The sequence below is a fragment of the Gigantopelta aegis genome, chromosome 4 (assembly GCF_016097555.1).
Source record: "Gigantopelta aegis isolate Gae_Host chromosome 4, Gae_host_genome, whole genome shotgun sequence".
Taxonomy (NCBI): domain Eukaryota; kingdom Metazoa; phylum Mollusca; class Gastropoda; order Neomphalida; family Peltospiridae; genus Gigantopelta; species Gigantopelta aegis.
In genome coordinates, this window is record NC_054702.1 from 97,480,254 (window position 1) to 97,495,305 (window position 15,052).

General features: G+C 37.0%; 1 protein-coding gene across 1 annotated transcript; it reads left to right on the forward strand.

Moving 5' to 3' along the window:
* The first annotated feature begins 168 nt into the window (after positions 1-168).
* LOC121371518 (protein FAM50 homolog) lies at positions 169-14,581 on the forward strand. The gene is made up of 6 exons (XM_041497465.1): positions 169-279; positions 830-1,032; positions 8,106-8,245; positions 9,601-9,943; positions 10,284-10,353; positions 14,043-14,581. Exons 2-6 carry the CDS (start codon positions 840-842, stop codon positions 14,551-14,553), a joined length of 1,257 nt encoding a protein of 418 aa, XP_041353399.1. The 5' UTR covers positions 169-279; positions 830-839; the 3' UTR covers positions 14,554-14,581.
* Positions 14,582-15,052: the final 471 nt, after the last annotated feature.

Here is a 15,052-nt window from a genome sequence, read left to right on the forward strand (position 1 = left end):
ACTAATTCGATGCATAATTTATATAAATGTCTAAGTAAACTTATGTCACAATAAAACTAACATTTGTAATTTTGGGGAACAAAATGTGCTAACCAAAATTAATATCAAATTAAAAATAACGAACGATTAATCCATTTTAATGTTAAACACTAGTAAACATCAGTCCATTTCGGCACATATTGATATTTATTCAGCCCTTATAGTAAATGTGATGAACTATTCGTTTCTACTACGTTAGGCAAAATTCATTTCATTGTGTGAAAAAGACGTTTATTAATCGTAAGTGCTTTTTCAGCCTGACACTATATAATATTTAAAATTTATGTACAATCATTAATATTGTTGAAAAAGTGTTAACTTTAGCCTTTAGGGGTCCGGTCGCAAAGAAATTAGCAATCTTGATTGAATCAAATACCGCAAACGACCACAATAAACTAAACTGAATCCACTAAATTAATTGTAAGACAGGACATTTTGGCTTTGTGCATATTAAATATATAACATTTAATGGCAATTGTTTTATGCTATATTTGGCAAAAATCCTACCGTTACTCCTTATCGCCATACCGTTTAGAGTTAGGGTGAGGTTCTTCTATATAATGGTGTGGGGGAGGTAGTAACAGTCTGATATCTTTCCAGTAATTTTTTTATTTACTTAAAATTATCTTTTTAAACTTAAAAGAGTAATAATTTTCTCAACATTTAAGATTGATGTTTATATAACCTCAGCAACTCATTAACCCGAGGCGATATACATGGAAGCCTGATGGGCATATCAACAAATATTATCATGTACCTCACCGGTGCTCTTGTTTAAATATTCATTCAGGTTTTGAAATATGGCAACTTACAAAGGAGCTGCCTCTGAAGCGGGCAGAGCAATAAACCTCATAAAGAAGAGACAGAAGGAGCAAGAAGAGATAGAAGCAAAGAAGAAAAAGATTGAAGAAGAGTTGAAGATTGGGGCTATCAGTAATAAGTTTGCTGCTCACTACGATGCCATTGAACAGACCCTCAAGTCCAACACAATTGGTAATCTTCTATCTGTTTGTAACACCATAAGTTTGTTTGGTTTAATTTTATTACAATCTTATTGTTTAGAAAATTAAACAGATTATATCTATATATTTGTTTAGTATACGTACATTCATTGACTAGCAATTACAATTTTAAGTGTTCACAACCCCAGGCCCTAATCTAGAATTGAAAAAGTAGGAGAAGTTACTTCTCCCTTCCCAGAAGAAAGGGGCGAAGTTTGATAAAAATAAACAAAATGAACATTTATCAGTACATTTCGTAATGTTTCGCCAATTTCCACGTTCAGTCGGAAAGATTCAGAATTTTACACTCGGTTCTGATCATAATATTTAGATATCAAATACGCTTTCCAGACGGTTCGTCCACTGGACAATTCGTCCACAGACAATTCGTCCACAGACAATTCGTCCACCGGACGATTCGTCCACTCACCTCGGACAATTCGTCCACTCGACTGCATTTTTTTCAAACATATTAATAGTTATTTCTTTGACATTGTAATCGTTTCTTAACATTATTTTGTGGTATACTATAACCAAAAAAGTAAAATAGAGTTAGAATTCAACATTACTATCCAGTTTTTATTAACTGTTTGTATTCATTATCATGCGGATTATCGCTCGTACACGATGTGGTAAATAGGTAATGCAAGCCTCCGCGTCGGAAGACTTTATTACCCCTCCGTCCATACACCCCTGAGCGTGCTGTAACCTCACTGTGGTACAGGGGTGTAACATTCTCTTTGAGAATGGCCAATACAGCACACATTGAAATTTTGAGTAAAAGTCAGTATCTATCTGTGATATTTGTATTTTTGCACAATTCTTTACAGTGTTTTTACTTAAATCTTGAATTTTTATATTGATGTTGATCATCACCTTATTTGTTTGCATTGCCATAGTTTGACACCCAATAGCCGATGTATTTTTCGTGCTGGGGTGTCGTTAAACATTCATTCATTCATTCATTCATTCATTCATTCATTCCGTCCATACAGGTAGTTAGCGGTGCCGCTTTGAAATAAGGCGTGTTGTTTTAGACGCTACTGGATCCAACTTGGTGAAACAAGCTTAAGCAGTAATGAGCCGGCATTGCTAATTACTTCACGATATCACAATATCACAATAGAGTACACCTGTACACTTAATTGGTAAAGCAAACAGAAACCAAACAAGTTGAAAGGGAAGGGCTAAAGATTATTTTTACTGGGCATATTGTACTAAAAACATCCTACGACATGTGTATATAGCTATTTTGAATTATGTCTGTATATATTCTATGAAGAACTCCTGTTGTCATCTTGGCACTGTAAATAACTATTGTAAAATATGTCCTTATATGCTGTCGTTTGACAGCCTGAGTGAATCGAAATAAAAGTTTAAAAGAAAGGCGTACATTATAGAAACAAATAATAACCAAATAAATAGAAACACCAAATAATTATGTCTGCAGAGCATTGTTACAAAAACATCTACCAAGCATAATCTAATGCAATATCATTTATTTTCACCTTTGTAAATTTATGACAGCAAAAAAAAAATCGGGGTAAAATATATCTAATAATTTATTTAGCCCCCACGTACATGTAGTACACATTATTTAGGCCATGGACGAAATGTACTGGGGAAATAAAAACCCAGTGGACGAATCGTCCGGAACTGATTTTGTGTAGTGGACGAATCGTCTCGAGTTCCTCAGTGGACGAATTTTCAGTGGACGAATCATCTGTGGACGAATTGTCCAGTGGACGAATCGACTGCATCCCTCAAATACTACTTCTGGTAATAAAGTTTTTAAAGCAGAACAGTTATATATTTCATTAAAAAATGTGATATTATTAAGTAGTTGATAATGTGCCTTTATGCTAAAATTAAGTATTAATTAGTATCTTCTGGCATTACTGAAGTGAACATTGCCGAGTATTAACAACGCTTGACTTGTCACAGCACACTGTGCGACACGCTTCACTTAGAAACAATGTCCCGGTTACGTGTGTATTTGAAGAATGTCAACATTACACAACGACATGTATTTAATCTCTTCACAGCAGAAAGTGGCATGAGTATTAAAGCCGCACACCCTAGTTCCATCCAGCGAAAATAAATTATAATTTGGTTAATCTACAAACCTGTAACACATTTAGATCACGTTTTTATCAAATGGAGTGAAAAAGCAGGTTTTATATCGATAAATACCATGGGAATCCCCATGTCCCAATTGCTTGAAATCATTTTGAAAGTTTGTATTCTGATGTCACCGGTAGATGTCGCTCGAAGCACAACAATGCCTACGTGAATCCAGGTGAAAACCCCCTTCGGTCAAAACCCCCTCGGTCAAAACCCCCTCGGTCAAAACCCCCTCCAGTCTAAACCCCCTGCAATAAATAGTCAGACGGTCAAAACCCCCTCTTATTATTATTGTTTGGTATTTATAGTGGTAAAGTTGGTATAATATTAACATAGATGAATAATTGTTTTAATCTCTTTTGAATAATTATCTGAAATATATTTATTTATGTTGTTATTTAGTGTATGTTACACTACATAGACTTTAGGCTTTCAGTGAAGCTACTCATAGACTTAGAATTGTAGTTTTTACAAAATGTTTGATCTTAGAGATAGATGTAATTGGGAAGCCTAGGAAAACTACTTATATAATATAATAGTATAATGAAAGAACTTGATAGTAATTTGCAATATAAGGAAAGAACATGATAGTAATTAGCAACAACAACAACAACAACAGCTTGATCTTGGCTAGCTGCTGCAGGGATTAATGTAATTGGGAAGCCTTGAGAAATCTTTTAAATAATATAATGAAAGAATTTGATAGTAATTAGCAATCTCTGTTACTTATGTGATCTTAGCTATTGAAGGGATCTTAGCTATTGATGGGATTAATGATTGAGCAGTTATTTTTGAACATGAAAGTAGAGTACATGCAGCAAATGTCACATGGGATGCTACAAGAAAATGGTTAGGGTCTGGTCTATTAATCATTCATTCTGTGAACAACCATGGAAGTGATACAAAATCACAAGGGTGGTCAAAAGCTTCTGCATGAAGGATATATGTATACCAAAAAGAACAAGTCTAAGTCTACAGTGCGATGGGAATGCTCCAACAGGGCTTCCTTTTCTTGCAAAGGAGCAGTGATCACAGATATTGAGATCCAGACAGTGATACACACTGTCCAACACACTCATGATCCCAATCCCGACTCTGTTGCAGCTAGTAGGCTGAAAAACACCATGAAGAACGTAAGTGGTACATCGCGGGGTATGCCAACTCAGATAGTCGTGGATACTACAGCAACTGCTACAACTGATATTCATACTGCTCTAGGCAACCCAGAAGTTGTGAAACGTACACTACGTCGGGAGCGTGCCAAGCATCTTCCTAAAAATCCACAATCACTTCAAGACTTAATCATTGAGGATTCAGAGTCTGGGACTTGTACATTTGTATCGGGAGAACAGTGACGTAAAACTTTTCTGTGGCATGTTGGATGGTTTGGCATTTTTGCCAACAGGTGATGTTGTGTCCGGTATCCAATACTTGAGGGAAAACACACCAGAAGGACTTGAACCACTAATCGACTACTTCGATAACACATACGTCTCTGGTCAGTTTCGCCGTATCCAGCTACCAACACAACCAAACGGCATTGTTCCACCCATCAGGATGCGTCGATCGCCTCCAACATTTTCTCCAGAACTCTGGAATGTCCATGACATCACACTAATTAATGGATCTCGAACCAACAACGTGTGTGAAGGCTGGAATAATGCCTTTGCCAAGCTTATCGGACATGCTCACCCAACCATCTGGCGTGCCATAGACAGTCTGCGAAAAGACCACGCAATGGCATCCACACTGTTACTGCGAGACAACAGGGGTGAGCCCCCAGCAAAACATGTTCGCCCTAAAACAGTCAAATTGCAGTCTAAGCTCTTGAATTTGTGCACAGCCCGCCGAGATGGTTCTAAGTCAATGGAGGATACTCTCAAAGGCATCGGACACTGCATCAGATGGAAATAGATCTAAATGCGATCTAATGGATTATGACTTATACAAAAGTCTATGCAATCAAATGTTATAATATGCAAGTGTGAATAAATATTTTGGGTATTAATTATTTTGTCATTTCTTATAATTATTTCCTAAATAAGGGGGTTTTGACTGGAGGGGTTTTTGACTGAGGGGGTTTTGACCGAGGGAGTTTTGACCGGAGGGGGTTTTGACCGGTCTACCGCCTACGTTACGACAAATTTCACAGACTTGGGGTGCGTTCTTTTCACCTCTCCTGGACATGTTCCAACTGTTCTGTCCTGGTTGTATCCCCTCTCCAGATATCGTAGGACTTAGCAAAATTATTGCTTTTAAGGGTTTGTAACGTTTTGTATTGAGATACTTACTTGTCTGAACTTTATTGTTACTGAAAATGTTCACGAACTGTGAAGAAAAATCTCACAAATGACCAACAAATCGGATGTTGATTGCGCGAACCGTGCACGAGAAAACAAACCGAACCAAAATGATAACGGCCACGTGGTATACCAACGTCTGTGACATTGAAATGGAAATATCCCGTCTAAAAATAGATTAGACCTTGTCTGCTCAACGTTTTTTTCTCAAAAGTGCGTCCGTTTTTCAGAAATACGAAAAATGCATTTTGTGGTATTACAAACACCAGGATTACCAAACAATACTTCAGGTGAATGGAAATGTATATTCTAAATAATAAACGGTAAGTAAAGTGCAATTTTATTTGTGAAAAAATGGGTTTAATAGCGAAAAACAACGCCATAATGGTTAACAACTAGCCGTAACTAGGGTGTGTCCCTTTAACATTTCTTGGTTGATTTTGAAAATAAATTGAACACGGTAAAACATTATTTAATCATATCAATTGGTCATTACAATGCGCATGCACAGAAACCATTTCCTGTTAATAGGCAGGTTCGCAATTACTCGAGTGAGTCGAGGAAACACTGTCCGATATATAATACGGCGACAAGGTGCCAAGTGAGCTATGACAATAAACAACTTAACAAGTTTGGATCTTGACATCTGTTGTATGATTTCGTTTTTGAAATCTGATTATAGGTCCAAAATATTATGGCGACTTTGACTTCTCACTACTGCTAATAACTCGGCGATTTGAGTCGACTTTCGGTGAAGAAAACGCTAATTTCGCCGGCAAGATTAAGGCCTGTGACCCCATGCAAAAAATGCTAACAACTTTACCATTAACCAACAGCATGACAAGTTAATTTTCCAGGTCTTGATAAAGGTTGAAAAAAGGTAAATTTGGACAGAAGGATCTGAATTTTTTTTTAATGAAGTTTGAAATTGGTCTTTTTCACTATTTTAAGTATTTTCAGTACTGGATGAACATATATATACTCTTCAAAAGAAGAAACGCAAAACCACATTGTCGTAACATTTGGAGAATTGATTTAATTATTGAATGGTGAGTCCGATAATTACCAAATGTTGCAGGATTGTTCACAATTCACTATAGTCCATTGTGAGTAAGTGATAGGACACACCACCAAGGTCAAGGTCATCTGGAGTCAATACCGGGTGTGGCCTCCGCGTGTGTTGACAACTGCCTGGCACCGCCTGCCCATTGAAGCAACCAGAGTACGGATGACGTCCCGGGGGATGGTGGCCCACTCGGCCTGCAAGGCTGCTGCCAGCTCGGGCAGAGTCTGGGGCTGTGGTTGTCGCTGTCGGAGGCGTCGGTCCAACTCGTCCCATAGATGCTCAGTTGGGTTCAAATCCGGTGATATCGATGGCCAAGGAAGGACATTAATGTTGTTGTTCTGTAGGAAAGCCGTTGTGAGACGTGCTGTGTGAGGCCTGGCGTTGTCATGTTGGAACACTGCGTTGGCGTTGGCCATAACTGGAACGATGTGTGGCCGGAGGATCTGGTCAATGTAGCCCTGTGCATTCAGGTTGCCCTGCACGTGGACCAGGTCAGTTCTGCCAGTGTGTGAGATGGCTGCCCACACCATGACACTACCCCCGCCGAATCTGTCCACTTCCTGCACGCAGTTTTTTCCGCATAACGTTCACCACGACGCCTATACACGCGACATCTTCTATCATGACGTCGGAGCAGAAATCGGGACTCGTCACTGAACCACACCTGTCTCCATCGCAGTTGAGGCCATTGTCGATGAATCTGGCACCACTGCAGTCGGAGTCGACGTGTGTTGTGGTGTTAAGATGACACCTCGAACTGGACGTCTGGCACGAATTCCTACCTCACGTAGGCGGTTCCGTACGGTCTGGTCGGATATCCTGCGCAAACCTGGTATTGCTGCGGCTGTGGAGGTGGCAGTAGTCAATCGTTCCCGAAGGTGGCGTACCCGGATGTAGCGGTCCTGCCCGGGGGTAGTGACCCGTGGTCGACCGGATCTAGGGAGGTCACGTGTTGATCCATGTTGCTGGTAACGGTCCCACAGTCTGGAGATGGTGCTTGGGGACACATGGAATGCCCTGGCAACGGCCGTTCTGGATTCGCCTGCGTCTAGTCGGCCGATGGCATTGTTTCTCTGCGGTTCACTGAGACGTGGCATGTCCTGGATTGTCAACTGCCGGCCAGATACAGAGGCCAGGCAAGCGAACACCCTGCACTTTTATACTGTCGGTGTTCATGTTGCACGTGCAGACAACGCACGTGCAGTGGTGACATAGTTTGCACGTGGCTGCGTTTTGCGAATATTCACATTTTGGAACTTTATTGTACAGTAGCTGCGTTTTATCGAATGTAACCGTGGGAATGTGTTTGGGACATGCAATGACCTTGTATTCACAAAGCATGAACCGGTAGGAAACATAAAATCGGAGTTATAACCCATTTGTACCCTTTTGCGTTTCTTTTTTTGAAGAGTATATTAAAAAATAGGTTGAAATATATTTTTCATTCATTCTGCATTTTTAAAAAAACACATTTGAGCAGAAATTGTATGGACAGTTGTTTTGTTATTGGTAGGTTGTTGTTGTTTTTTGCTTTAAAAGTAATATTTCTTATGCTGACCTGTTTTCTGTTGCTAGGCTTGGTTACACTGACAGAGATGCGAGCAAAACAGGAGAGTGTTGTAAAGGAGAGAGAGAAGCAACTGGCAAAAAAGAATGCAGAAGCAAGACTCATGGAACAACAGAAGGAAGACAAAAAAAGAAAAGAACAGAGAAAAGTTAGTTATTGGGTTTATCATAGTTTTAAATTCATAGTTTTAATTTAAACTTAATATTTAAAGGAACATTCCTGAGTTTGCTGCAATTTCTAAGATGTTATCGACTAACACACTTTTTAACGATTGTAAATATATATCAATTATACTGTTCTGCATAAAATATTAGTGGCTGTATATTAAACGTGTTTCTGATCGTTCTAATATTTGTACTAGGTTAATTTCATTTTATTTCTTAAACTATATTTGTTCGTACGTACAAAATTATTTGAAGACAAAATCCAGTTTGGGCTTCTTACAAATATTAAGACGTCCAGAAACACATTGAATCTACAGACACTGATATTCTAAACAAGAAAATATATTTAATATGTAAGTTTAATCGTAGAAATATTTTATTTTTCGGTAACATCTTACAATGCAGCAAACTCGGGAATGTCCCTTTAATTATAGCAGAGGCAAAACCTCAGTCTAATCTTTAAAAGTGAAAAAGTAATGGATACACTTACATGTATGTTTAAAACACATATACCCTAGTTTTGGATTCAGGGCCCATATATTTTTGAAGCTATCTTAGTGCTATGAAATTGTAAAACTTTTGTAGGCTATGATTTTACTATGGCATATACTGTAGTGACGCCATAGCCTACAGGGGCGGGACGTAGCCCAGTGGTAAATCGTTCACTTGATGCGTGGTCCGTCTAGAATCGATCTCTGTCGTTGGACCCATTGGGCTATTTCTCGTTCCATCCAGTGCTCCACAACTGGTGTAACAAAGGCTGGTATGTACTATCCTGTCTGTGGGATGGTGCATATAAAAGATCCCTTGCTGCTAATCGAAAAGAGTAGCCCATGAAGTGACAACAGCAGGTTTCCTATCTCAGGTACCTGTGAGGTTCTTAAACATATGTCTGATGCCATATAACTGTAAATAAAATGTGTTGAGTGCGTCGTTAAATAAAACATTTCCTTCTTTCCTTCCATAGCCTACAATGGAAAGTAACATTCTTTCTAGGATAAGTAATTCTGCAACCATAGAAGTCCATGATGATGTCAGAAGTTGCTGAATAAGTAAAATCCACTTTGGCCACATAAGCTCTTTTTAACCAGTAGCAAGGGCCTTGAATGGGCTTTTAAAATACACTTTAAGATAGAAGGGGAAGGCTGGTAGTTGTACATCACTGGCTGGTATGGGCAATAATCTTATCACACCTCATGTAGAAAACTCACCAAGCAACGTTTTGATCATTTTGTCTGAAGTTAAGGTCATTTGTAGTTTAGTCCACATTATTCATTTAATTATCTTATGGCTATAAAGTGGCAGGAATGACATTTTCAACTGCAGTGCTTTTGTTTAGATTACGATGCTGTCATTTGACCTGGAAGAAGATGTCGAGGATAGTGAAGAAGATGATGATGATGACGATGACATCAACACGGAAGTGAAGGAGACTACTGGAGAGAAAAAAGAACTTGTGATAGAAGAGAGTGCCACACAGAACAGTAAACTGACAGAAGGATCTGACAGTAAACAGACAGAAGGATCTGACAGTAAACCGACAGAAGGATCTGACAGTATACCGACAGAAGGATCTGACACTAAACCAACAGAAGGATCCGACGAGAAACTGTCCAGTGATGAAGAGGAAGACTGGAGAATACAACTAGCCAACAGACTACAGAAAAAGAAAAAAAGATTTGGTTTGTAGTTTATTAGTCCAAAGTTGCTTATTACACAAGCAATGTTTTACTCTCTTTTTTTGGCTGCAAGTCACAATTTGATAGAATATTATCACCTCTTGCCTATGAGGAAATATATACAAGCAGTTAGTTTAGTTTTATTATTATTTTTTTTTTTTTTTTAAATGAATGTTTTACTGCAAAGCCAGGATTTCAAAGTGTTCATTTATTCAACCATTCTGCTAGAGCTGAATTCCATACTTACATCCTGAGCTATAAGAAAGTAGGTTTGCAGTGTGCATATGGTCACCGTGAAATATTTTGCTCTCGTGCTTATTGCACTATTTGTTTTCTTTTCTAGGTATGAACCCTGAGGTGGACACAAGTTTTTTGCCAGACAGAGATCGTGATGAAGAAGAGAATCGTTTGAGGTAGTGTCACATAGTAAAACAACATATGCCAGAGGGGAATGTAGGTTTCATCTCTGTCCGTCTGTCCCACATATAGTTTCTGTATGTTTTTTCCCACAATGCCGTGATATATTGAGCTGAAATTTTGTGTATAGCTTTATCATTTTCTGTTACAAATCGGGCAGGACGTAGCTCAGTGGTACAGTGCTTGCCTGATGCGCTATTGATCTAGGATCGATTCCCATTGGTGGGCCCTGTGGGCTATTTCTTGTTCCAGCCAGTGCTCCACAATTGGTGTAACAAAGGCCATGGTATGTTCTATCCTGTCTGTGGGATGGTGCATATAAAAGATCCCTTGCTGCTAATCAAAAAGAGTGACCTATGAAGTGGTGACAGGTTTTCTCTCGCAACATCTGTGTGGTCCGTAACCATATGACCGACACCATATAACCGTCAATAAAATGTGTTGAGTGTGTTGTTATATAAAATATTTAAGACTGTTACAAATCAGGATTGACTTTCATGGAGATTTACTCACTTTTCACAGTTATTGCCCTTGAACTCAGGAGATATGAAAATTAGTTTTCCGGACATTTGTTCTGCAATGCCTGAAGATATTGAGATGAAATGTTTTATATAGGTTTATCACATACTGTTACAGATGAAGTTTTCATGGGGATTTACCCATTTTTTACAGAGTTATGGCTGTTGAATTTAGGAGATATGAAAATTTGTTGGGCCGATAGGGGACATGTTTTGCTTTAGCAGTAATTTCAGAATGCTTACTCTTTTTACTGACATGATCACAGTTTCCTAATTAAACTGTTGGGCAATAGAAAGAGCAACATCAACATTTGCTCTCTTATTGTTGGAAATGTTTTGTTTTTTTATCTGATAAAATTATACGAGGTAGTATTAATAAAACAATTTTGTTTAGTTACAAATAACACATTCTGCTTCAGTTTACTATTATAAATATTTATTTAATAGCTCTTACATTTTACAAATTAAAAATTTTTTACTTGGAGAAAGTAAATTCATCTGTAATATATTATTGTAGATATCTTTTCTGTTTAATAACACTTGCATTTGATTAATTAGGTATATTAACCCGTTTCCTGCCGTTTACGTGTATACACGCCAAGCGTCATCACAATGACGTCACTTTGCATTATTTTCATTTAAAAATCGTTTTCTAAATTAATTGTTGACATTTTTGTCAAAAACAAAGTAAGAAAATGTCAATAAATAGTCTTAGAATGACATATCCAAATATTTGCTAAATTGTTGTACATCTTATGTTTTTTTTTAAAACAAAAAATACCCGTCAAATGGCGCGTGCTATTGTTTGTTATTGTTTCTTGTTTTTTGGTAGTGGTTTCTTTTATCTCTACAAAGTTGTCATAATATACTATTATATATGAACTACATTATGACAGTTGCATTAAAATAGAACAAGTATCACTTTTAATGCCTAAAAAAAGTTGCAAACACAATCAAATAGTTGTAATCCGATGGCATAAACAGTCATCGAAAAGCGCCATTTCCCTATTTCTATTTATAAACAACAGGTTATGTGACAGCACATTTCCCGCCATACAATTTGACAGCAGTAGTATACATTGCTTGCATGTGCTGCTAACTGTTTTCATTAATAATTACAACGTGGTTACTTATACTACAGCAGACGATATTCTAACTAGCTACGTGTATGTTTGCTTGAACAGTTACGTCGACTATATGATCGAATACGTACATGTGCTCGGTGTTCGTCGTTGTTTTGTTGTGTGTTGTTTTTCTGCCAGTTTTTCCTTTTTGCTTTTTAACATGACATATTACATTCACATTGGTATTAATCACTACTGAGTGGATATATATTTGTTTTCATTTTTTAAAAATGAATTACAAACGATAGGTTAAGAATATCTTCTGAACTAGTCTGGGGAATACCTTGACCTACATTATTTTCAATAACCAATCACAAAACATTCTCGTTGCGTGTCACACATAATTATGTGGCGCCACCGGTTTTTTGTTTTATTATTGAAATAGATTAAAGCATGTACTATACTGTACCAGTCGCGGATCCAAGGATTGTGTGTGTGTGCATGGCTTTTTATGAATAAGTTAGCGTATATAAGCAGTGAATGTTTTGTAATTATGTTTGTATGGTGGATGACAATTTTTAAAAAATCAGGCATGTGTGCTGGGATTTTAGGTAGGGGCATCTGGAGAGCGAACTTTATAGGGGATATGTATTGAATTTGGTTTTGGTTTTTTAATCTGCTCAAGCAGGGACCGGGGGGGGGGGGGGGGGAGTAATAGAGATAGTATACATATTTTTAGTGTCTATGTAATGTTGGACACAATGTCCACAAGTTACAAATATGCGTTGATGGTAGTATGTGCATTTGACCCTATTATTCAAAAACAAAATTGGCTGTCTACTTAATTCTTTTTCTAAATCTAGTAGTATGGTTAATAGATCACACCATAGACTTAAATTAAAAGCAAAATATTAATTTTAAATTAAAGTTTTCATAATTATTAATAAAAAATGGTATATTGAAAGTTGCAGCTGTTGCCATGGTAACAAATAATATAACTGACTATAAAATGTTAGTGTTATGTAGGTGGATATTCTTAGTATATATATGTGTATAATTTCATGCTGAAATGTCAACTGATTTTAATAATATTACCAGAAATGTATAATAGTTAATGTTGGAAATTATGTTCATAATTTACCAAAATGTGTTGATAGCCGAATGCGCATCTGACCCTATTTTTCAGAAAAAACGCGGTTGTCAACTTAATTTTTTCTTTACATCAAGCAGTATGGTTAATAAATCACAGCATAGACTTAAATTAAAAGAAAAATATTAATTTTTAATTAAAGTTTTCATAATTATTAATGAAAATATGGTATATTGAAATTTGCAACTGTTGCCATGGTAACATAAATAATATAACTGACTATAAAATGTTAGCGTTACGTAGATGGATATTCTTAGTATATATGTGTGTAATTTCATGCTGAAATGTCAACTGATTTTAATAATATTACTAAAAATGTATAATAGTTAATGTTGGACATTGTTCATAATTTACTAAAAGGCGTTGATGACAGTATGTGCATTGCACCCTATTATTCTGAAAAAAATGGCAGTCTGCTTAATTTATTCTTTAAATCAATCACTATGCTTAATAAATCACAGCATACACTTAAATTAAAAGAAAAATAGTAGTGTTTTATTCATGTTTTCTTAATTATTAATGAAAAAATTGTATATTGAAATTTGCAGCTGTTGCCATGGTAACATAAATAAAATAACCATCTACAAAATGCTATCATTACGTAGTTGGATCATTATGGTATATATGGGTGTAATTTCATGTTAAAATGCCCATGGATTTTAATAAAATTACTAGAAATGTAGAACAGGTGAAAATTCTTTAAATTTAGCAAAAAGAATGCGGCAGGATAAGGGTTAAAGGCTGTGGTATGTGCTATATGCTATCCTGTCTTTGGGATGGTGCATATAAAAGATCCCTTGCTACTAATGGAAAAATGTAGCGGGTTTTCTCTCTATGACTGTCAAAATAACTACGTTTGACATCCAATAGTAAATCAATGTGCTCTAGTGGTGTTGTTAACAAAACAAATTTTTTTTTTTTTTTTTTACTAATTAGACATTGGTTAATTACAGGGAACGTATTCAGATGGAGTGGGAGTCTCGACAAGCCAGTATTAAAAACGAAGAGATTGAAATCACATACAGCTACTGGGATGGGTCTGGCCACCGGCGACAGGCTCGCATGAAGAAGGGCAACAGTATCCAGCAGTTCCTGCACAAGTGTTTAGAGGCACTCAGACGAGAGTTCAATGATCTCAAATCTGTGACCGTCGACCAGCTGATGTACGTCAAGGAAGATCTCATTATTCCTCACCACTACTTGTTTTACGACTTCATTGTCACGAAGGCCAGAGGGAAAAGTGGGCCACTGTTTAACTTTGATGCCCATGAAGACATTCGTGTTGTCAGTGACGCTCGGATTGAGAAGGACGAAAGCCATGCTGGTAAAGTGTGCTTGCGAAGCTGGTACGAGAGAAACAAACATATTTTCCCTGCCAGTCGCTGGGAGCCATACGATCCCGAAAAGAAATGGGACAATTATTCCATATCGGATAAAAACGCAGCTAAAATTACTGTAAAGTAACTGTCAAAATAAAATATGTACAAATATTTATTGGGATAGTGTTAATTTTAATATCCAACAGGTTATATTACCAACATCGTGCAGGACTCACAATGGAATGAATGTTGATTTAGCCAATTTTCAGGTATATGTAGAGTATTTCCTTGAAAATTATTAAATGAGGTTAACTTAAAGACTATTTACATGACAAAAAAAGAACATGAATAAGAAGAGCTCTGTACAAATATGTACACATCATTTCACTTCTAAATTGTTTTTGGTTCTGTGATGAGCTAAAATGCAATACACATGATATAAGTACAAAAACAGTTGTACATTTCATTTAATGGCTGCACAAATCTACGCGTAAGAAAACGGCTTCTGCCTTGGAGTATCTTTCATCTTGTTATAGTGTTTTCTAAATACTTTCCTCGTTTCTTTCAATTCTGTGCAGATACCTTTATTCAGACAAAGATGGCAACCCATCATTTTATTGCTTCGATTAACTGGTGTAATTGTA

What these genes read in the sequence shown, in the direction of transcription:
- LOC121371518 (XM_041497465.1), top strand. Translation starts at nt 840, where the DNA reads ATGGCAACTTACAAAGGAGCTGCCTCTGAAGCGGGCAGAGCAATAAAC. An exon ending in CCTCAAGTCCAACACAATTG is followed by an intron (nt 1,033 to 8,105) that starts GTAATCTTCTAT and finishes TTCTGTTGCTAG; the next exon opens with GCTTGGTTACACTGACAGAG. An exon ending in GAAGAAGAGAATCGTTTGAG is followed by an intron (nt 10,354 to 14,042) that starts GTAGTGTCACAT and finishes GGTTAATTACAG; the next exon opens with GGAACGTATTCAGATGGAGT.